The sequence below is a fragment of the Myxine glutinosa genome, chromosome 1, assembly GCF_964187855.1.
Source record: "Myxine glutinosa chromosome 1, kmMyxGlut1.1, whole genome shotgun sequence".
NCBI lineage: Eukaryota > Metazoa > Chordata > Myxini > Myxiniformes > Myxinidae > Myxine > Myxine glutinosa.
The window spans coordinates 101192351-101216228 of NC_136261.1; the positions used below are offsets into that span (position 1 = coordinate 101192351).

The following is a 23878-nucleotide window of genomic DNA, read 5'->3' on the forward strand; positions in this document are numbered from 1 at the left end:
AAAATACCAGCAAAGGCACAAGATCGAGCTGTGGATGGGTATTCCATTAACTTTCAAAACTTTGGGTGGGTGACGATGCAAAAACTGGTGAAGTTTCGGTGCAGAGTTCGAACAGATGATACTAGCATACAGCACCATTAATGGGGATATTGAGCAAAATTCTGAAACAACGTAGACACGTACACATGCACAAAACAAGCGCTGTGTTGGAAAATACAACAATATCAAGCGTTTGAGTCCAACATTAAAATGAAGTTAAGGCTAAAAAGCAAGATATGACAGCACCAATAAAATACGCCAAACTAACATTATTTCCTTGATTTTGCAGCAAGAACTGTTCATGCATGTTTACCTCTGCACCAAAGGTGGATATAGGTTATGTTTTCGCCACTGTCTGTTTGTCTGCGAACAAGATATCTCAAAGGTTGTGGACAGAATCGGATGAAATTTGGCAGAGATGTAGTGTATGTGACAAGGTCGAAATGATTAGATTTTGGTGAAGATCCGGATCCGCATCCGGATCCGGCTACGAGAATTTTAAAGCGATTCTTCAGCAATGGGAGATAGGGACAAAAACGATACAAAGCAGGATATCTCAAAAAGTTTTGGACGGATTTGGAAGAAAATTTGTTGGACAGGTTGTGTGTGTGACAAGGAAGAATCGATTCAATTTTGGGGAAGATCTGGATCCGGATCCATCTCGTAGAATTTCTCAGTGATTCGTCACCATCGGGAGATAGGGCCAAAAACGATACAAAGCAGGATATCTCAAAAAGCTGTGGACGGATGATTTTGATCAAATGCGATTCTGTATTGTGATTCTCTGGTCTACTCTGGTATACAAAACGTAAACTGTTCGTCTGGCGGAGGTATGCTCTCTACTTAGTGCCATTCTAGTTCCTCCTGTAATCATGTGCGAGGATGCACCAGAATCGATACAATTTCCACTGTCGAGGCTGTGGGCCATTTCCTTTCATCTTCTTTTTAATCGAATTACTGTGGCAAAGATGGGAAATGAATTTGATTGACGTCTCATGGGGGAGCTTGTACATATGTATCACATACAGGACAAAGCCATATGTAGACATCAGTGTACGTTTATATGAATTACCATTAGCAAACCATGCACAAACATCTGGTATATGGGATTTGAACCTGGGTTCCCTGCATTATGAACCTGGAATTAAAATTGGAACAATAACAGGCTTACCAAAATTTTTCAGATTTTTGGTACAAATAAAATTAATAAAAGGCGACACACTTACAAGGTCATAAGGATTTTTTTTTTAAGCATGAAAGGAAACCGACAACGTGAAAATGAGCATTTGTCCTCGAGAATCTCAGCACCAATTGCTCACCAGCTGAAATGCAGAGAACGAGACAGTGAAGAATATGAAATGTAGCCCTCGCTCATACGTGTGAAGTTAATGACAAGGTACACATCATATACTCCGCAGTTTCTATTTGAATATAATTTCCTGTAATGTGGTTTGGAAACCACCTTGCTTGTCATGCAAAGCAAGTACACGGGGCAACTGCTTTGATAAGAGAATAAGACGGTGATAGAGGGATGGGGAAAACTAAAAGGAAGAGAGAATGGGAGAGGTGGGCAGGAAAGGGAAGAGAAATAGGAGCAATTGACCAGTGACAGCATCCAAATTGCCCAGAGCTGTCAGAATCCTTTACTTTAACAAGTGAAATCTGCTTTCTCACCCTTCAATAACTTGCAATCTCTGAGAGGAAGCAAATGTCTCTTTGCAAAGTGCACCACAAGACAAAAGTCTTGGTTGTTCGACATTATCCACAACAACAACTCGATAATATACTGTATATTCATTGACATACACAAATCACCCCCAAGCAGAACCTGCGGATATTTTTGTGACATGAGTAAAAAAAAAAACAGTTTTCAATATCAACCAATTGTTTTTTTTGTGGGGAGGGATGGGGGTAAGGGTTCAGTGACTCCAGCTCAGATCATCAAACGTGACCTCAGAATAAATCATGTAATGTGACAACACCTGCCCCCAGGTGGAATCGGTGGATGGTGTCCCATCTGTTTTCTGGGTGGCATTTCACGTCGCCCGATACAAATGGAAACTTTGTACGAAGTGTTCCACTTCTCCCCACAGGTGGACCAGAGCGTAAGGTGGTGGTCACGTCCACGAGCCCACCCGGCACCTCCTCATCACCCACCCTGCCCTTATCACCTTCGGGCTTCAAATATGTTTTTGCCCAGCACGCAAAGCAGACCACTTAGTCGAAGGGATGTTATACAAACCCAACAATTGGAATGTTTGCATTTCCACTCAACACTCCATGTTAGAACAATGCAAGAGGATTCAAAAATCCCTTTTTGCAAAATTCCTGTCAAGTAGTAAATTTTGTGTTTCAATACATGTATTGTATGGCACGTGATGGTGGTGACAGAGTGAGAAAGGAGGATAAACGAAAATTACGGGACACAAGAATTAATGTGTTCCAATGCAGAAACAGTACATCCGTTCAGCTGTAATATGGATGTTATCGATGATTGTAGCTGTACATCATGATGGAAGGAAACGACCAACATAGCTTTCTTCTGCTCCTTGCATCGTGGCTTGTGATTGAGCCAAGTTAGGATCAATGGGACAGCAGACTAAGAAAAACTGAAAGGATCAAAATTCATCTCGAATAATAATGGTACACAGACATGAATGTGTAATTTAATGAACCAGTGAAAGGAAACCATGGAAGACTCCTGTATGGAGTTAAGAAGGGCGTTTCAAAGATTAGAAATGATGGAATGGAAATGGGCAGATGGCCAGGATATGGGGAGCAGGAGTGGGGTTGGGGGAGGAGGAGGGGTATTAAAAGAGAACTGTCGGATGAACATGTTCTACATGGGGAAGCTGCCACACGACAGAAGAGGTAGAGGGAACGGGTGGTGTAAGGCTAACAGCAACATGGTTAATATATATATATATATATATATATATATATATATATATATATATCACTATGCGACCTTCATATCATCAGTGGAGAACCGCCAGCAAGGTGTCCCATACAGCTGCTGCTGCACCTTGCTGGGAGCGATACGCACCGCCTGCCACGCGGTGACGTTATCTCTGGTATCCACTCATCATATGGAGTCGACCTGGTTGCGGTTGGGAGTTACTAATAATGGTATCTGTAATCTGGTTCTCCAACCTAATGAGCGGACAACATGACGTCATCGCCATGCACGTCCGCCTTGCCTGCAAAGTTCCAGAGGAACCATCTAGCAGTGCGTCATTACGGATTATAAATACAGATACTGTCACAAGTGCATGCAAAACTCACAGTTACCGACCTGGTTTCGCCCTTGTTGGGGCTTCATCAGGGCAACGCAGTGAGGCTTTCCATACACTTGTAACTCTGTGACCCTTTCGGTTTTTATATCAGTCACTATGCGACCTTCATATCATCAGTGGAGAACCGCCAGCAAGGTGTCCCATACAGCTGCTGCTGTATATAAAAACCGAAAGGGTTTTTCCCCTGAGAAAGGCACGCCTGACAAGACAACACCACCAGCGCCGATTGCAGTGGGCCAGAGAGCACCGTCAATGGCAGCCAGGACACTGGAATCACGTGATCTTCAGTGACGAGTCTTGACTTCTGGTCTATCGTCAAGATGGCCATGTCCGAGTGCGCAGACAAGTGCATGAAGCCTACAACGAAGATTGCATAGTGCCAAGAGTCCAAGCTGGAGGTGGTGGGGTGACCGTTTGGGCTGCTTTTCATGCAGGGGGCAAAACTGACCTGGTTGTTCTGAATGGAAACCTGAACCAGTTCAAGTACAGGGCCATTCTGGAAGAAACATTGCTTCCATTTGCTCGTGTAGCCTTTCGAGGAAACTTTGTCTTCCAAGATGACAATGCATGGCCTCATCGTGCTCGCATGATCCAACACTTTCTTGCTGACCGTGGTGTAGAGCATATGGAGTGGCCTGCCATGTCCCCGGATATGAATCCGATAGAGAACATGTCGGCAGAATTAACGCGTCAAATCGACCACTTGGACCAGCAGCCTACCTCTGTGCGTGAATTGCAGCAGGCTATTGTCACTGCATGGCAACCGATTCCTGTCCAAACCTTGGCAAATCTCGTGAACAGCATGCCTCAACGTGTACGTGCTCTCCTGAATGCTCGTGGGGGTTACACGACGTACTGAACTGTAATTTTACTATCCGTAATCCCAGTTGTAATTTAACTTTTGTTTTTGTTAAAAAAAAATTGGGCTAATGTGCAAAATAAAGAAATACTTCTGGAAAACGTACAGAAGTTTAACACAGTACTGTCTGTGAATTGAGTTCAATATCAGTTTACATCACTTTCAAGGATCAATTTATTTGCTTCGAAATGTCAAATGTGGTTTTTGTTTCTTTTAAAGGTCACATTAACAAAATCTAGAATAATTTCAACATAATTCCAATGAACTTTTGGTTCTAAGTCAACTTGAAAAGTAAGTTCACCCCCACAAAAAAAATATTCCATATTAAATGCCAAGTCTGTATGTATGTATGTATGTATGTATGTATGTATGTATGTGTATGTATGTATGTGTATGTATATATATATATATATATATATATATATATGTATATACAGTGAAACCTTGACTTACGAGTGCACCAACTTACGAGTTTTCCGAGATACGAGCCGTCGCTCGGGTGGTTTTTTGCTTTGTGATGCGAGCCGAGATCTGAGTTACGAGCTTACGCCACCCGCCACCAGGTGGCCCAAGGAGCGTTCAGGTCACGTGGTTATCTTGCTGTGCAAGCATCTCTGCCGTATATCGCTGCTGCTTTGTTTTCGCATTTTGTTTATTTTGGAAAATTTCTTAGTTTTAACCATGGGTCCTAAGAAATTGAGTGCCAAGGGCAGTACTGAGAAGAAGAAAAGGCTGATGTGCTTGGATATAAAACACGTAATCGTCGAAAAACATGAGCGAGGTGTGCGTGTTGTCGACTTGGCGAGGCAGTATGATCGTAGTACTTCTACGATATGTACGATTTTGAAGCAGAAGGAATCGATAAAGGCTATAACGCCAGCCAAGGGCCTTACGATTATTTCAAAGCTCCGGACCTCTGTCCATGAAGAGATGGAGAAGTTGTTGTTTGTGTGGTTGACGGAGAAGCAGCTCGCAGGAGATACCGTGACCGAGAGCATCATCTGTGAGAAGGCACGAGACATTTACGGGGATTTGGTGCAGCAGACGGCGGGAACATCAACGGACGAGGCATCGGAAGAGTCATTCAAAGCCAGTCGGGGATGGTTTGATAATTTTAAGAAGAGGACCGGCATTCACTCCGTCGTCAGGCATGGTGAGGCAGCAAGCTCGGATGTGAAGGCAGCTGAAGATTTTATTATAACTTTTGCCGAACTGATAGAAGCCGAAGGATACATCCCCCAGCAAATCTTCAACTGTGACGAGACAGGGCTCTTCTGGAAAAAGATGCCGAGGAGGACGTATATAACGGCAGAGGAGAAGAGCATGCCAGGCCACAACTTGTTCAGAGTGCCGGCGATAGCTCGCCTTCTCTTTGTGGAAGACACGGTGAGATCCTCAACATCCATCAACTAATGGGACGCAAACGGGGCGCCCAGTTTAGCGGTACACACATTGATGAATCACCCTGCCTGTGAAACACCGACATGACAGGTTATAGCTGGGTCGGGATTCAAACCCAGGCTGGACAGTTTAGAGTCAAGTGTGCGTACCTCCAGTCCAGGCCATCCTGCCAACTTGTATGCTGCATACAGGTGAAATATAAAGCGCGAGATATTTATATATATATATATTTTTAAAAATTGGTGTGGTTTTTGGGGGGCTGGAACGGATTAATAGCATTTCAATTCATTTTAATGGGGAAATTTAATTTGAGAAACGAGCAAATTGAGTTACGAGCTCGGTCACAGAACGAATTAAACTCGTAAGTCAAGGTTTCACTGTGTGTGTGTGTGTGTGTGTGTGTGTGTGTGTGTGTGTGTGTGTGTGTGTGTGTGTGTGTGTATATATATATATATATATATATATATATAGATATATATATATACAGTGAAAATCAAGCAGTTCCACAACTTTGTCCCATAGGTAGGTTTAATTTCAATCAGATCTCTGACATCATCCTGTAAAATACAATCATGCAATACACATATCAGGATCTTGGCATCATATAGAAAGTAACGGTGATATTAGTCAAAGCAAGCTAGCCTAGAATATCAGCGGGTACGTACCGTCCAAATCTACATGTCATAGAATAATGTCGCAGGAGTGGCTCTTGGGTCGCGGTCGTCCGAGGTCTTATAGACGCCGCACAGCGGTTTAAGTGAGCATCACACCTGGGTTCAACTTTGATCCATTTTCACTACAATATACATACATACATACATACATACATATATGTATGTGTGTGTGTGTGTGTATATATATATATATATATATATATTGTTACAGATCGCGGTTACGATGTTATAGACCGAGCGGTGGTTTAAAACCGCGACCTAACAAAACTCACCCGATTCCACCCGAACGTTGGTTGTATCGCACCCTAGCTGCTCAATGAGGGAAAAGACAAAAGCGACGCAATGCAAGAGGAAAACGGAGACAAAAAAAGGTTTGAAATACTACTACATTTATTCCTACTATTTACACACAAGCAAAAAGACAGATGTCACGTTTATTTACAAGCACAAGATGCAGGTGACACAGTGCAAATTTAGCTTACCTACAGACTTAACTTATATCCCAGGACAGAACAAACAGAACGCTGACTCACGCGGGGAATGCCAGGGATGGCAGAAGGTGGATGGCTGGAGGGAGAGGAAAGGTCCAAGGGGGGTCCCGCAGCACAACCGGCGCGTTCAGCAGCCGCCGGTCCGTTTCGGCCCTGCTCCGAACCGCCGTTCAGGCCCCCTTTGGCGGTTGGGTGGCGCTGCTGCGGCCGCCTGCACTTGCCTTGCCAGGCCTTGTCTCACTCGTCACCACCGACTCCTCACCACCGCAACCAACTGACCACCGACTCCTTTCTCTGGCAACCGACTGTCACCAACTCCTTGCAACCAACTCCTCCTCTCTTTCTCTCAACCGACCCAGACCAACCCAGAGTGCATCTCTCTTTCTTCTTCTCTTTTCCACTTCCGGTTGCGCCCTTTTATAGCGCCCCCAGCGATCACGCCCCCGGCGCTTTGGACACGCCCATCGGGGGTGCTCACCTCGGCCCTGGTTGGTCGCGCGACCCTCGGGCTCCGCCCTGGATGACGACGGGCGGCGCGCCCCTCCTCCCCTCTGACGAGGTGCGACACGCCTTTCTTCTCCGACCCGAGCCTCGTGGTCAATGGTGGTTATTGGAGGGGAGGTAATATGGGCAATCGAGGGCTCAGCAATGACGAGAGGGGATGTAATATTAGGTCATTGGAGGTTTTGGAGGGGAGGGAAAGGGAGATTTTTGGGGATGGGAAGGAAAGGGGATCTATTCTCTTTCACTGGTGCAATGGAGTACTTCAATTAATGGGAGACACAGCCTTATCCTAAAACACAGAATAAGATATAACTGTCAAAAGAAAAGATATATCGTGTCCTGCATGTATGTTTTTATGGACTAACTACGGGAACGCCCTTTGACCTTTATACAACCACAACGGAGGGAGGAGGGGTGATATTTTACAACATTTTACCACCACAACAAAATAAAAAAAACATTCTCATATTCACAACACTGCACCCTCCTCCCCTTAGGCACGTCCCGGGCCTATTACTTTTACCTTAGTGTGGCATGTAGGTGTAGTTCCCTCTACTTTTAACCTGACCCTGAGTGCGACTGGTTTTAAAACATAAATAAATGTGTCCCGCTGCTCCATTGCACCCTGCCTAACAGACTTACGCCCACAGTTAACCGAATTGCGGAATGGTCTTCAAACTATACACTGACGGTGGGGAGCATTATTTACACTGACGCTAATTTTATTTACAAAACTAACCCAGGACCTGTAATTGTTCTTTCTGGGGGGAGGACAGTCTGCTCTGCATCAATGCACCATTAAAGCACCCAAAAACGCACCAATACACACCCAAGCACCAATCGGTGCAGTCACCATTGTTCAATGAATAAAATAAAACCAACAAACCCAACCCTGCAGGTGTCTCTTGCTCTTCGGCTCCCTCTGCTGGTTATTATTATTTCTTCCAGTTGTTGTCATTTTCATTTGCTTTGCTTACTGGCGGCCTATTTGCAATAAAGCTTGCCCAAACGTGTCCATTTTATTTATCTTTATTTATGGCCCACAGGGCCGACTACGTGTGGTTCACCTGTGGGGCATCGGTGCCCTGTGGCCAAGGTCCGCCAGCAAGATTTCGGGCCCTCATGGCCGGTTCCAGCAGAGGGGCCATGCCCCAACCCATGGGGTCCATAAGTGGTGCTCGGCCACTGACATGTGGTCCATAATGTGGTGCATCGATGCAGACAGCTGGTTCTGGGAATTTCGGGCGCACAATGGCCGACCCACGCACGCTCCCCTCGGCGCCCAACGGCGCTCAGGTCCTCATGTGGGAGACAAAAGGGGGGACAAGACAGATGAGCGAGGGGTAAGGTCTCAAGGGTACACATCAAAAAGGCAATGCAAGGCGAAATGCGTACGGAGGGCGAAGTGAGAAAGCTCGTCCCTACCGTACGTCACCCCCCTGTCACCTAGCCCACCCTTGCCCTTACCCCATATGTACAAAACCTACACATTACCAATTCGTCACTACTGTCACGTCTTCCTCATATTTCCCCTATATCAAATTCGTCTCCACAATCCCTCAACTTCAAAATTTGCCATCATCAAGTCATCATCAATCCTCATAAGGAGGCAGAGATGGAACATCAAAGCACAATGTCACACCCACGTCATGATGCGTCTCACAATCCAAACATTTGCATCATAAAAATAATTAAACTATGGCATGGTGTGGAGTACCTGTCACCTCAGGTGAGTGGATGCAGATGGTGCGAGGAGACTTCATCCTAACTACTTTCTAAATGACTTTAACACACTTTACACTACCCGGGGTCTTTCCCCTGCCAATCCATTGGCCACTTACACTATGGGTTCTAACAACCAATCCCCATTGACCAAACTGTGGTGCTTCTCAATTTGGGGTCTCACTCCCCCGATTCATCTCCCGGTGCCCTCGCACAATTTCTGGGCCGCGACGTGTAGCTCTCCCAACAGGTCTACCCACCTGCACACCTCCACCACTGTAGTTGCCACCCGAGCTTACCGAGCTCCTCACCCTAACCTATCTAACTGGGGGCAGCCCCTCTCCTGGCTCTGTCACCCCATGGTGCCCTCTGGCACTGGGCTACCCGGGTCCGTCCTCCGGATCCTCGGGCCCCATCCACAACAACTACTACCGGCTCCCAGAGCCCACCTGCGGCCTCGCCTGGCCGACATCCTTACAGTGGTGGAGTGCCCAAACCAACTACACACACTAACAGGCTACACGCCCAGCCATTTCCACAACACTAACTGCACCCATCCAAATACCATTCTTTCACCTCGCACCACAGATGCCAATATCCAAACCACAATTTACCTATACCCTCTACCTAACACTTACACTACCCGCCCCGGGTATCCGTGATGGGGGTCCACTCTTCCCCCATTCACACCTTCGCACCATCCACTCCACTCCACAATTTCCACCATTCTCACTCCACGACCATCCATTCCAATACTCCAGATATTCCACACTACCATTTATTCCACACAGCCACATACACCTGTTGTTGCACACCTGTGCCCTCACACCTGGTGCCACCTGCACCCTCCTCCTCTTCCTGGACCAGTTGGTCAACACAACACACATCACCATCACTCACTCATACACTGCTCCATTCACCTGTTCAGTTGCACACCTGTGCAATCACACCTGTTCCATTCTCACACACACGGCATCATCTCAGCTAACTACTCCCTTCTGAAACTTGCGCTTCCCAGTCGTCCCTTTAAACTATTGCGCTCCCTCGTCATTATCATCCACACTAAACTACCTGCGTCCCCACTACAGGTATCAGTCACTAACTAAACTTAACGTTACCTAATGTCATCTTCTAGGGCCCTATCAATATAACCTAACCCACCCGGGCTAGTTTTCACTGCCACACACCCCATAATCTATTGCTCCTTTGCCCCCACAATGTGAGGGATGATGGATTTGCCATCCCACCACATTGGGGGTCTCTCACTATAAATTTTGTTCGTCCAAATCCAGCAAATCAAAAGCTTTCCATTTACGGCCAATTCTACCCACTTTTATAAATTTCGTACCAAATCACTACTATCATCATCACAGTCCGTCTACTTATTAGGTCCTCTCGGTGCGCCAATTCACATCTACAGCTCGGCTTCGTAAAGCCAAGCCATGAATGCGGGTCGTTTTGTGCCAGCGGCTGGATACGTCCCGCCGCACTCGGGGCAGGGACGGGGGCTTACCCGGGCCGAGATCCCACGCACCACCTCGGCGTGGAGCCATCCAATGTCCCGATCTCGACCTGCCAGCACGTCTCAATAGAAAGTGGTCGCCATGACGACCCTTCCTATCGGGCTGCCCGCTCCGCCTAGTGGAGCACGGACGCGGCCGTTCCAAGCGAGGCCCAGCGTGGATCGCGCACGGCGGTTCTTTCGAAACCGCCGTGGTTCGGATCCCCGCTGGTTCTCGCGGCACGCGAAGCCCGGCACGCACCGAGGGCCCGAGTCGGCTATAAGTCGTTCTAACCTTTAACCCGGTTATCGTCGACGCCTCACCTGGATGCCTACAAGCATACGCTACCCCTTTCGTGCTCATACATGCAGCCGTTTCCATGCTCTTGGTCGTACCTTCTCTAACACACCTCGGTACACTCATTCCGCTCACCGACTTGGTCACACACCTGACCACCGAACACTTTGGCACACATTCGTCGCTCGCACACCTCACTAACACACCTCTTCGCGCCCCCTCCTCGGTCACTTCCTCTGTGACAATCACAGGTGTGCTCTCATTCGCACACCCATCCACGTGCCTCACTACCAACTCAAATGTGCCTTCCCACACACGCTCTACCATCCCAGGTGTGCTTCCTTCCATTCCAGGTGTACATCCTCGCTCACCTGTCACAACCAACCCACGCTCCGTTTCACTCTCACTACTCTCACCTCCACTCTCGGTCGCGCACTCACCCTTACTCTCGACAGCACACTCTTTCCTCATGCACCCGTCCGTTACACACCTTTCTCGCGCATCCTCCCGCGCACACTTTTTCGTTACCTCCTCCGTAACACTCACCACACCGCGCTTCCCTGTGCTCCCTCGCACACGCGCTACGACCGACTCACTCCTGACGGCACACTCACTCCTCGGCGTGCACTTTTTCCTCACACACCCCATGGTCGGACATTCTCGCACACCTCTTTTTTCGCACACCAGACCTGTCGCACACTTCACCAACGGCCTCTCACGAACACCCGGATCCAAACCAATCCCAAAGCCGACTGAAGCTTTCCTCACATCATATACATTGCCACTCACCTCCGTACCTCGTCGCACCTCCTCTGCCACCTGCAAACTTTTTATTTGGTTAGTGAGCATCTCATCATGATTTGAACACAGACCTTGTACATATTCCATGACTTCCTCCTTTATCTCCCTCTTAGCTTCCCTCCGTCTCTTCTTAATTTCACTCACCCCTTCTTCCACCTCCTCTAATTTTTCCTTTACCTCCTTCAGCTCCCGGTGCGCCCCCTCGATTTCTTCCTCCATCGCTACTTTAACCGTTTCTATGTGCGTCCTTACCTCCCGGTCCTTCGTCTCCATTACTTCTGTCACCTCTTCCAACCTCTTCGTCAATCCCTCATGTACCATTTGACATTCCTTTTGTGTCGCTATTAATTCATTTTTTATGTCCTTTTGTGTTGCTTTTAAACCCCCGATGATTGCAGTGTTCTTTTCCACTTGGTCCGCTAGTTCTTTTTGTCCCACTGTCAGCTGTTCTACTCCTTTCGTCAGATCTTCTATTCCCCCCTGTAACTTTGCCGTATTATTTCTCACCTCTTTCTCTATACGCTTTTCGCCTCGCTTTACCTCCTCGCGTAGCCCCGAGACCTCCTCACTCACCCCTCGTCGTATTTCCTCCATCTGGTTCCCCATCTGTTCGATTTCCCGGGCGGATTGTTCCCCTATTTCCCGCAATTTGTCCTCCATCCTATTTTCTAACCCCATTAACCCATTTTTCACCCCCTCTAACTGATTCTCCTGGGCAGCCATTCTGTTTTCCACCCCCGTTAACCCATGTTTCACCCCTTCTATCCCATTGTCTAACCCCTCAAATTTCTTGTCTAATCCCTCAAATTTCTTTTCTAATCCCTCACCGGTACCCCTTGCTTCGTCCCTCATTACCCCCATTTGGCCCTCCAATCGCTCACCCTGAGCATCCATCCGGTTCCCCATTACCCCCATTTGGTTTCCCATTACCCCCATTTGGTTTCCCAAGTCATTCCTCAGGTCTTCACTTGTCTGGACCATGAGCGCCTTTATTTGTTCCATAAATAGGCCCCAATCCATCGGCGGCGCTGCTACGGTCACGGGCGCGGCCAAATTTGGCGCCACAATAATCATGTGCGCGAGCGCGCCATTTTGCGCGCCTGAAATTCCCGCAACCACATTGCCATTTTCCTCCTCCCTTTCTTCCCCGAAGTCCTGGGTTATTTCTAACCCCTCTATCTCTCCCACCGGCATCCCGTCGCCTTGGACAGCCATGGCGCGATTTCAAAATTCGGGCTTTTCCTTTAAAACAAAACAAATTTCGGTATTTTATAATTTTGAGCGCGTGAAGCGCGCTCTGGGTCGATCTCACTCCCCGACACCAATTGTTACAGATCGTGGTTACGATGTTATAGACCGAGCGGTGGTTTAAAACCGCGACCTAACAAAACTCACCCGATTCCACCCGAACGTTGGTTGTATCGCACCCTAGCTGCTCAATGAGGGAAAAGACAAAAGCGACGCAATGCAAGAGGAAAACGGAGACAAAAAAAGGTTTGAAATACTACTACATTTATTCCTACTATTTACACACAAGCAAAAAGACAGATGTCACGTTTATTTACAAGCACAAGACGCAGGTGACACAGTGCAAATTTAGCTTACCTACAGACTTAACTTATATCCCAGGACAGAACAAACAGAACGCTGACTCACGCGGGGAATGCCAGGGATGGCAGAAGGTGGATGGCTGGAGGGACAGGAAAGGTCCAAGGGGGGTCCCGCAGCACAACCGGCGCGTTCAGCAGCCGCCGGTCCGTTTCGGCCCTGCTCCGAACCGCCGTTCAGGCCCCCTTTGGCGGTTGGGTGGCGCTGCTGCGGCCGCCTGCACTTGCCTTGCCAGGCCTTGTCTCACTCGTCACCACCGACTCCTCACCACCGCAACCAACTGACCACCGACTCCTTTCTCTGGCAACCGACTGTCACCAACTCCTTGCAACCAACTCCTCCTCTCTTTCTTCTCCGACCCGAGCCTCGTGGTCAATGGTGGTTATTGGAGGGGAGGTAATATGGGCAATCGAGGGCTCAGCAATGACGAGAGGGGATGTAATATTAGGTCATTGGAGGTTTTGGAGGGGAGGGAAAGGGAGATTTTTGGGGATGGGAAGGAAAGGGGATCTATTCTCTTTCACTGGTGCAATGGAGTACTTCAATTAATGGGAGACACAGCCTTATCCTAAAACACAGAATAAGATATAACTGTCAAAAGAAAAGATATATCGTGTCCTGCATGTATGTTTTTATGGACTAACTACGGGAACGCCCTTTGACCTTTATACAACCACAACGGAGGGAGGAGGGGTGATATTTTACAACATTTTACCACCACAACAAAATAAAAAAAACATTCTCATATTCACAACAATATATATATATATATATATATATATATATATATATATATATATATATATATATATATATATATATATATATATATATATATATATATATACAGTGTGTGTGTGTGTGTGTGTGTGTGTGTGTGTGTGTGTGTGTGTGTGTGTATATGTATATATATATATATATATATATATATATATATATATATATATATATATATATATATATACATACACAGTCACGTGAAAAAGTAAGTACACCCCATGTAAAGTTTTGACTTTTTCAACATATTTCAACATACAGCTATTTGATCTTCATTTCAACAATATTGATAGATAAAGGTGATATAATATAACAAATATCATGACACATTTACATTTTGTAGTCCATTGTATAATTTAAATAAACAGAAATGTAAATTTCACATGTGGAAAAAGTAAGTACACCCTTGGCTCTAATAGGTGGTATTGCCCCTTTTGGCAGAAACAACCTCAAGTAGGCGTTTCTTATAACTGTTTACCAGTCTCTGACATCGACTGGGAGAAATTTTTGCCCACTCCTCCATGCAGAATTCTTTCAACTGTGCGATGTTTGAGGGGTTTCTTGCATACACAGCTCGTTTCAAATCCCCCCACAACATTTCGATGGGATTTAGATCCAGGCTTTCACTTGGCCATTCCAGAACCCTATATACTTTCTTTTCAGCCATTCCTTGGTGGATTTACTGGTATGTTTAGGGTCATTGTCATGTTGCAAGGTCCACCTTCAGTTGAGCTTCAACTCTCCGACAGATGGCCTCACATTATCCTCAAGCACCCTCTGGTACAATGAAGAATTCATATTGGATTCTATGATGGTGAGCTGCCCAGGCCCTGATGCAGCAAAGCTGCCCCAAACCATAATATTTCCACCACCATGCAACTACTTTATAGTTGGTATCAGGTTCTTGTTGTCAAATGCTGTCTTTGGTTTTCGCGAAACATGTCTTCTGGTACTGCACAGTGGGCTGAGAGGGTGAAATATTGGAAATATCTCAATATCTTGGCTTAAAAGAATCCCCTGATAGTGGTTGAGGGCTCGTTAGAAGCGTATTACTAAGCTTATTACAACGAGAAAAAATTTGTTTTTAAATTTTGATTTTGAGGGGTCTGGGCCCAAATTACCATATTTGGGCATTTCGGGCTCAAAACACATTTTCGGGTATATCTTGGCTTAAAAGAATCCCCTGATAGTGGTTGAGGGCTCGTTAGAAATTTTAGCCCTAGAACTTGATTCAAACTCAAATTATTCAAGAAAATGTTAAAATGGAAATAGACGCCCCGGAAACGGCTTGCAATAGATTTTCGAAAATTGACTTTTGTGTGAAATTCATTTTTTCTAATTGCCACAAGTCAGATTTCACAATATATGCATTTTCTAAGGCACTGAGACCTATATTTTCAGAAAATATACACTGGAGTAAATCTGGCTTGTGGCATTTTGAAATTTTTACAGATATGCGGCAAATTTTGGGTGGAAAAAACATCGATTTTATGGGTAAATAATCAAAAATCGGCAAAAAATTTGACCGAAAACCTCAAATTTTTGGCACTTGAAGGCTGTACAGCCTAATATTTGATTAGATTCAGTGAACTTGGTACATTTATGGTTTAGTATGAAAGAATTAGGTTTAATGGGCATAATTTTGTCATTTTCTTAGCCTTTGACAGATTTATTGGCAAAATACAGTTTCCGCGAAACCATTGAGCTAAGGTTATCGCGAAATTGAAATATTGCCGATCTTCTAACGTTCACCTTTTTTCTTGGAGTTGAGCTTTTGACTTACTTTTTTTTTTGTTAAACTGGATTTTTTTTCTAGTTTCTGAAGCACTCAGAGCCATTGATGCCTGATAAGAGTCCATTTTTGGTAATTTCCAGGCTCCATTTTCACGAAACATGTCTTCTGGTACTGTGGCCAAATAGCTCTACATTTGACTCATCTGTCCAGAGCACATTGTTCCAGAAGTGCTGGTCTTTGCCTAGGTGTTCATTGGCAAACTTTAGTCTTGCCCTGATTTTCTTTCTGGACAGCAAAGGTTTCCTCCTGGCACACCTCCCATGTAGATCAAATTTGTGCAGCCTCTTTCTAATGGCAGACTCGTGCACTTTGACATCAACAGTGGCAAGAGCTACCTGTAGGTCCCGTGATGACATTCTGGGGTTCTTCGAGACTCCTTTTAGCATCTTGCGGTCTGCTCTCGGGCTGAACTTGCTGGGGCGGCCTGGCCTGAACAAGTTGGCAGTTGTTTGGAATCTTCTCCACTTGTCGATGATCTTCCGGACAGTCGAATGATTGATTTCAAATTGTTTGAAGATCTTTTAAAATCCCTTCCCAGACTCGTAGGCATCTATAATGTTCTTTCTGAAGGCCTCAGAGAGCTCTTTTGATCTAGGCATGGTGACGCCGCACACTTCAACAACAAAGAGCAAACCAAACGTAATGTCTGAGGTTTAAATAAGACAGGTTCCTCCAAGATCCTCTCTTACGATGTTCTAATCATTTGCACCTGAGCTGGTGCACCTGATTCTAATTTTAGGTATTTGATGTGGTGATAAATATCGGGGTGTACTTACTTTTTCCACATGCGAAATTTGCATTTATGTTTATTTAAATTATACAATGGACTACAAAATGTGCATGTTTCATGATATCTCTATTATAATAGCCATAGATGCTTCTGTCTGTCTATCTGTCTGTCTGTTGGGCGTCTGTCCGGGGTGTGGCTTACTCGGTTTGCAGAGTAGCTCCACCCATAGCTCCACCCATTCTGGGAGTGTCTTCATATAATTATAAACAAATATCCACCATTTTATTAACTCGCATAGCTTTGAGGCCTGTTTTGTAGGCCAGTGGTGTCTTGCTCTCTCTCCCAGTTTTATTTCAAATCAAATTCGATATATCATTTCATTTTTCACAGTCGCTAACATAGTTTTCGACTCGGTTGAAAAAAAACGGGAAGAAAATCCAATGAAAGTTGCCGTTTATAGAACGAAATGAATTCTCAAACGCCTGTAACTTCAAGGCCATTGAGTCTCTCTCACGCCTTTATCTCCAATCTAACTCACCATCTGATTTCATTTTTATCGATAGTTTTAGACTCGGTGTCAGCAATAATTGAGAACATTCCACACACGCGGGAAAATGCAGAGATATATTTTAAAAAATCGCGTCATGGTGTATCATACACCGCCCAACATGACACCGACGGCAACGTGTCGATATATATAAAAAATTCGCTTTTGCTTTTCCGTTAAGATATATTACTTTTTCGTTTGATGACAGTCGTCACAAAAACGTCAACAATGATGCCGACATATATTTCTTCGTTTTTATTTCATTCAAAATTATTATCCGGAAGTAAAATATGTTTCAGGAAATTACCGAGAGATATTTCTTCGTTTTTTAAAATTAGTTATGTGCGCATACACTTTAAATAGGTTTATTTGAAATCTTTAATTTTCCACAATATAATTTACTTGCCATTTATCATTTGATGATTACGAGACAAATTCCTCTTGAGGATCGTGACAATTCATGCGCTGCGTGGAAACTTCTATTTCCAAAATGAATGAGACGATCGATGAAGAACGCAGACTTGAACAGGATGCAGCAAGAAAACGAATGAGACGGGCGAACGAGTCCATCGACGAACGTCAATGCAAACTTGTGGGGTCACCCGTGGGAATCCCACGGGCATGGATGTGTGTGACATTTCGACATATTGAGTTAGATGCTGCACATTCATTTTTACAAAATGGTTACTGGCAAGTCATCAGATCCAGAAATGGTGTAATGAACACAATTTATTTACGCGCAAGCACGAAAGCAAGACGGGCCGATTTCCGATTCCGACGGGCGAGACGGGCCGATTTGGAGCAAGAAAAAGAACGAGACGGGAGAAAAACGAGAGAAACGAGACGGGGAAAGCCGATTGGAGAGGCGAGTGAGGAGCGATTGGAGAGGCGAGTGAGGAGCGATTGGAGAGGCAAGTGAGGAGCGATTGGAGAGGAGACTGAGGAGTGATTGGAGGGGAGTGTGAGGCGCGATTGGAGAGGAGTGTGAGGCGCGATTGGAGAGGAGTGAGGCACGATTGGCGAGGAGTGTGAGGCGCGATTGGAGAGGTGTGTGAGGTGCGATTGGAGAGGAGTGTGAGGCGCGATTGGAGGGGAGTGTGAGGCGCGATTGGAGAGGAGTGTGAGGCGCGATTGGAGAGGAGTGTGAGGCGCGATTGGAGAGGAGTGTGAGGCGCGATTGGAGAGGAGTGTGAGGCGCGATTGGAGAGGAGTGTGAGGGATTGGAGAGGAGAGGAGTGTGAGGGATTGGAGAGGTGAGGGATTGGAAAGGAGAGGAATGTGAGGGATTGGAGAGGAGAGGAGTGCTAGGTGGAGAGAGGAGAGTGTCAGGTGGAGACAGGAGTGTCAGGTGGAGAGTAGTGAGGGGTCACATATTATGTGAAATAAATAAATTGTGTTCATCACACCATTTCTGGATCTGATGACTTGCCAGTCACCATTTTGTAAAAATGAATGTGCAGCATCTAACTCAATATGTCGAAATGTCACACACATCCATGCCCGTGGGATTCCCACGGGTGACCCCGCTAGTTTGTTATATTATATCACCTTTATCTATCAATATTGTTGAAATGAAGATCAAATAGCTGTATGTTGAAAAAGTCAAAACATTAAATGGGGTGTACTTACTTTTTCACGTGACTGTATATATATGGACACACACACACATACACATGGTGTTCCAAAAAAGTGGACTATTTGTACGTTTATTGTCGAAAAATTACAAAAGGGTTTTAGTTGAATGATCCATTGATTGATTGAAATCATTCACAATGCCGTTTTAAAATCACTCATTATACTGTCTGTAATTGACATTTTCAGTGCGATCCACCTCAGTTCAAGCAGGCTTTGATCCTGACTCTAGTCTAGTAGGAAGACTAGGTCCCCCTGCACCCCCCGGAGATATACTTCTAATCAGTGTTTCTAGATTGGAAAAAATGTGTAGAAAATGACTAGCTATGGCCCCAAGCTGAAAAAATGTCCCACATACCATTTTTATGCAAATTACTGCTGCCATTATCAAAAAAACGATTTTTGACATATCTCAGCCAATATTGCAGATAATTGAAAAATGAAGGTGTCTAGACCCATGTTTTGAAGGGCATAGATCATGATAGAACTATTCATAACATGATTACATGTGTCTATGGTATACTAGTATGCATATTAATGCTGTAATTACAAAATAATCAGTTTTACAAATGATAAGGATACGTTAATACTGCAGATAACTTAACATGGTACATAAGGGGTCTAAACCCAGGTATTTTCAAGGTTAAATGTCAACAAGATGCTCCTGAGTCTTGCATAGGGGCGGGACATTGGCAGTAACATTGGTACCACTCAACTTTTCTTCCCACCATTGACTTTGTATTGCGAGAGATTTTCACTTGCTTATTTAAAGGTTTCTCACCCAGCCCACGTAAAATCTACCAACTCCTGCTGTTAACTCCCAAACATATTTTTTTATGTTATCCAATCACAGTGCAGAAATGACAGACTAGAGATCCAAATTAGTGCTGCTATAGCTGCCATTTTACATTTCCATCCATGTAACATGCGCGCTCGCGCGCTCGTATCAATTGGTAGTAGACTTGGCTGGAAGTCCACCTGACAAATCTGGAAAGCACGCACCCAGGGGCCAAGGACCTGCTTACTATGGGTGCAATCGCAGTGGCTCACTCGATGATACCAGGGGCACTCAGTGCTGTCGACAAGACAATGGAAGAAACGTTCATGCGCTTTGCTAAATCATCAGGTACATCATTTTCTTTCAGTACATTATACATTTGAAACTGTAGAAACCAGCTTTATATGATGTAAACTGCTCTTACAAAACATTTCCCTTTTAATGATTGGGTTATGCAATTAAAATATGTTCACTTTTCAGGTGGCTTTGCTGGCCTGTACAGTCAGTTTGGGGCATACCAGAGATGGTGCCGAACAACCACAGCACGGGCACAGTTCTATGAAAAGACCCTTGAGATGGTGGATCTCATCGATGACCCAGACTGCCCAAGAGCAGGGAGACATCGTGAACTAGAGAAGGCAGAGATCAGAAAAGGCGAGGAGGCCGTTCAGCGAACCCTAACTACTATCAAGAACTTCACCAATCCGTTCACCATCATTGATAAGGACAAACTCTACTGCCTGGCCTCTGGTGCTCCCGTCCCCATGGATGTTGAGATGGATGTGTTACAAGCAGAAGCTGTGGGGAAAGCTGCGAAAGCTGACTTCATCAGGCGCCTGGAAAGCGGAGAACCTGAGAGCTTCTTCAACCCAATCAAGAGAAAGAAACTCAAGACCATGGAGGCTAGTAACAAGAAGATCACACTAACATCCTCACAGGGCAAGGTAAGGATGTAATCCAATACCCAAGTGCTTTTGTATTTTATGTTGTATTTTTAAATGGCGTCCTGTACATGCTATATTGAGATACAAGATTGAACTCCAAATTTGTTTATTAAAGACAGTGCACATCAATGAACAATGTAAAGATTGTAAATATGCCAATTTATAGCACATGAATAATTTTCACCTGTAGTCCTTCCTGTAGTACATATCAACCAATCACCATTTATCATTCCAGGTCATCCAGTATCAGGAGCAAAGCAACCTTGCATTCCTGCTCCTTGTCAAGTCTCAGAGTCAAGATGAGCCATTAGACCTGGGAGAACTCATGAAGTACTGCCTGATGCCAGTGCCTCCTAGCCTTGGGACACCAGATGGGTTCTTCTGCAAAACCAACAAAGCCTCCATTCTGCACTACCTTTTAGAGGACACCACACCACAAGATCTGCAATACCCCAAGGATGCCCTGTTCATCCAGGATGGAATGGCGCTGCTGCATACCCTTGCCAACCTTCCCCCAACATGTGGTGAGATATGCTTGCAGGTGCTTGATCAGATGGTGGCCAAGCAGCACTTTCTGTTCTCCACTGACAGTTACCATCCTGAGTCAATCAAAGCGCAGGAAAGGCTGAGGCGGGGCAGCTCAGAGAAGATCATTCTGGCTGGACCAGCAACCAGGAAGCCATATGACTTCAAAATGTTCCTTGCAAATGACGACAACAAAAAGCAGATGTGCCAGCTTCTTCTGAAAGTGTGGAGTGGACAAGAGGCAGCTACCAGGCTGGAGAGAACAGAGATGGCTGTGCTGATCGTGGAGGGGAAGGCCCACCAACTTGCCTCAACGAATGGCAAGGTAAAATTGAAAGCCCTTCGTGAATGGCGATTCAATTTGTAATTTTTCCTGAAAAAAAGGTGATTACCTGTGATGTTTGTCTAGATCTGAAACTGGCAGTGACTGGTGATTGAAATGCGGTGCCTTTTTGTGTTTCAGGTCGAGGTACGTGAACTCCCCACGATCTACAGCAATCAGGAAGAGACTGATACCAGGGTGGTTCTGTACCTCCATCATGCTGCTACCATCGGATACAAGAACGCTGTAGTCAGAACACCGGACACAGACATCCTCCTGATCCTGCTCCACCATGCCCACAACATCAAGCTGACGGTGTACCTGGATACAGGGTCAGGGAAGCATCGCCAACTTGTCAACGTCTCTGAGCTGGCAGAATCCCTGGGAGAGGACTACTGTGCCACTCTCCTGGGGTACTATGTGTTCAGCGGAGAAGACTGCACCAGTGCCTTCAAAGGGAAGGGAAAAGTCGGGCCCTTGAAAAAGCTGGAGAAGAATCCCAGGTTTCACAGGGCATTCGGTGAACTGGGTGACAACTGGGATGCCAACCCTGAGGTGGAGAGGCAGTTAGAAAAATTCACCTGTGTGATGTACGGCCAGAGTCGCGAGTCATCAGTGGACATTGTCCGTGCCAAGCTGCTACGAAAAATGGTGGGAGAGGACAAGACCCTCACATCCAAGTCCAAGGTTGATCTGGCTCGCCTTCCTCCATGCCAGTCTGCCCTGAAGCCGCACATCCAGCGTGTGAACCACCGCGTAGCATTGTACAAAAGAGCCGATCAACCTATCATCGAAAAGCCAAAACCTTATGAGGAGCAAGGATGGATAAGGACTGATGAAGGACTGTTGAAACCAATGTGGTCCAGTGGTCCCATCCTACCAACCTCACTGGTGGATCTTCTGAACACAGGAGAGCACGAAGAGGAGGAGGAAGAGGAAGGAGAAGAAGAGTTTGACTCTGACGATTTCGATGAAAATGATGATGACTGACTCAGTGTAGAATCACTAATGCTAATGATGTTTATCTAAAACAAGCAAGAGAAGAGTGGTCACATTGAGTGCTAGGACTATTTTGACAGTTGTAATATTTAGAAAAATAAAACTTTGTGTTAACGTCTGTGTAGACGGACCTTAATATGAGTCTATTATTTCGTAAAACTGTGATTATTTTGTAAATAAAGCACTAATTAGCATACTAGTATACCATAGACACATGTAATCATGTTATGAATAGTTCTATCATGATCTATGCCCTTCAAAACATGGGTCTAGACACCTTCATTTTTCAATTATCTGCAATATTGGCTGAGATATGTCAAAAATCGTTTTTTTGATAATGGCAGCAGTAATTTGCATAAAAATGGTATGTGGGACATTTTTTCAGCTTGGGGCCATAGCTAGTCATTTTCTACACATTTTTTTCCAATCTAGAAACACTGATTAGAAGTATATCTCCGGGGGGTGCAGGGGGACCTAGTCTTCCTACTAGACTACTCCGAACTTCGACAAAACTCAACTGCAAGTGGCTGGAGTGGTAGCCTGATGGTAGTCCTCCACTTCCTGCTTCAGGACAGCCAGGGTTCGAGGTTTGTTGACGTAAACTTGACCTTTGGCAGCACCACAAAAGATAAAATCCAATCAATTCAAATCCGGGCTGTGGGGTGCCCACTCATGCGCTGTGCCCAAGCTGATGGCACGATTTCCAAACAGCTGGTGGAGCAAGTCGATGGTTTCACCTGCAGTGTGTGGTGGGGCACCATCCTGCATGAACCATGCAAGTCTGAGTTGGTTTGGAGACAGTAGTTGAGTGAGATCAGGCTGGAATCGGCGCAAGACCTCACAGTACTGCTCGCCGTTGACTGTCACCGTCTTACCATTGGTGTCCTCGAAACAATACGGTCCCAGCATATCCCATCTGGCATTCAATGCACAGAAGCAAGTGGACTTGGAGCCCTTGAGGAACATCTCAGACACCTCCTCAGGAGGCTCAGCACCCCAGAAGATGATGTTGTGATTGTTGCTAGCCCCATTCAAATGGAAGTGTGCTTCATCACTGAACCACAAGGAGTTGATCCAATTTGAGTACTTTTCCATTCGGTCACTGAACCAATCACACATTGTTACTCAACTTGCCATCTCATCCAGAGTTAGTTTATGCCTTACAGATATGATGTAGGGATAGAGCTTGCATTCAGAAGTGAGAATGTGTCACACAGATGAGACTGAGATCGCCAGTTCTTGGGAACGCTGATGGTGGGATTTCTTAGGACTTTCAAAAGCAGAATCTCTCAAAAGATCAATGTTCCATTGGTCCTTGGTAACACTTAGTGGGTGGCCACTGTTGCCCTTATTTTGATTTTTCACACTTCCATGTGCTTGGAAGTGCTCCACAAACCACTGAATGCTCCCATTGGAAGGTCCCATTGCATGTGTGAACATCGTAATACTGACAGTATTGTCGGCATACCTGCACGTAGGATTTTGTCAATCACAGGATCTCCAAACCTTGGGGTAAAATATGCAAATCAAACTCGGGGAGGGAGGAGGAGGGGGAGGGAGAGAAGAGGGGTGAAGTAGAAGAGGGCACGTAAGAGAAGAAGAAGAGGTCACAGACCGTAACAATCAGGAGAGAAG

At 45.5% G+C, this 23878-nt stretch overlaps 3 protein-coding genes across 4 annotated transcripts in view; 1 reads left to right on the forward strand and 2 right to left on the reverse strand.

The window, feature by feature from the left end:
- The window catches only part of TIMM10B (translocase of inner mitochondrial membrane 10B), a 512565-nt gene that overhangs the window by 161498 nt on the left and 327189 nt on the right, over window positions 1–23878 (reverse strand). The gene's annotated exons all lie outside the window — the stretch shown is intronic.
- RRM1 (ribonucleotide reductase catalytic subunit M1) overlaps window positions 1–23878 on the reverse strand; it is a 400603-nt gene that overhangs the window by 8760 nt on the left and 367965 nt on the right. The window lies entirely within an intron of this gene.
- LOC144889741 (uncharacterized) lies at window positions 19684–22682 on the forward strand. Its single transcript, XM_078770925.1, has 4 exons — window positions 19684–19801; window positions 19934–20397; window positions 20633–21247; window positions 21386–22682. Exons 1-4 carry the CDS (start codon window positions 19702–19704, stop codon window positions 22232–22234), a joined length of 2028 nt encoding a protein of 675 aa, XP_078627051.1. The 5' UTR covers window positions 19684–19701; the 3' UTR covers window positions 22235–22682.

Coding starts and splice junctions, on each gene's coding strand:
- LOC144889741 (XM_078770925.1), top strand. CDS start 19,702: ATGGGTGCAATCGCAGTGGCTCACTCGATGATACCAGGGGCACTCAGT. Junction 19,802..19,933: donor GCGCTTTGCTAAATCATCAG/GTACATCATTTT, acceptor TTCACTTTTCAG/GTGGCTTTGCTGGCCTGTAC. Junction 21,248..21,385: donor TTGCCTCAACGAATGGCAAG/GTAAAATTGAAA, acceptor TTTGTGTTTCAG/GTCGAGGTACGTGAACTCCC.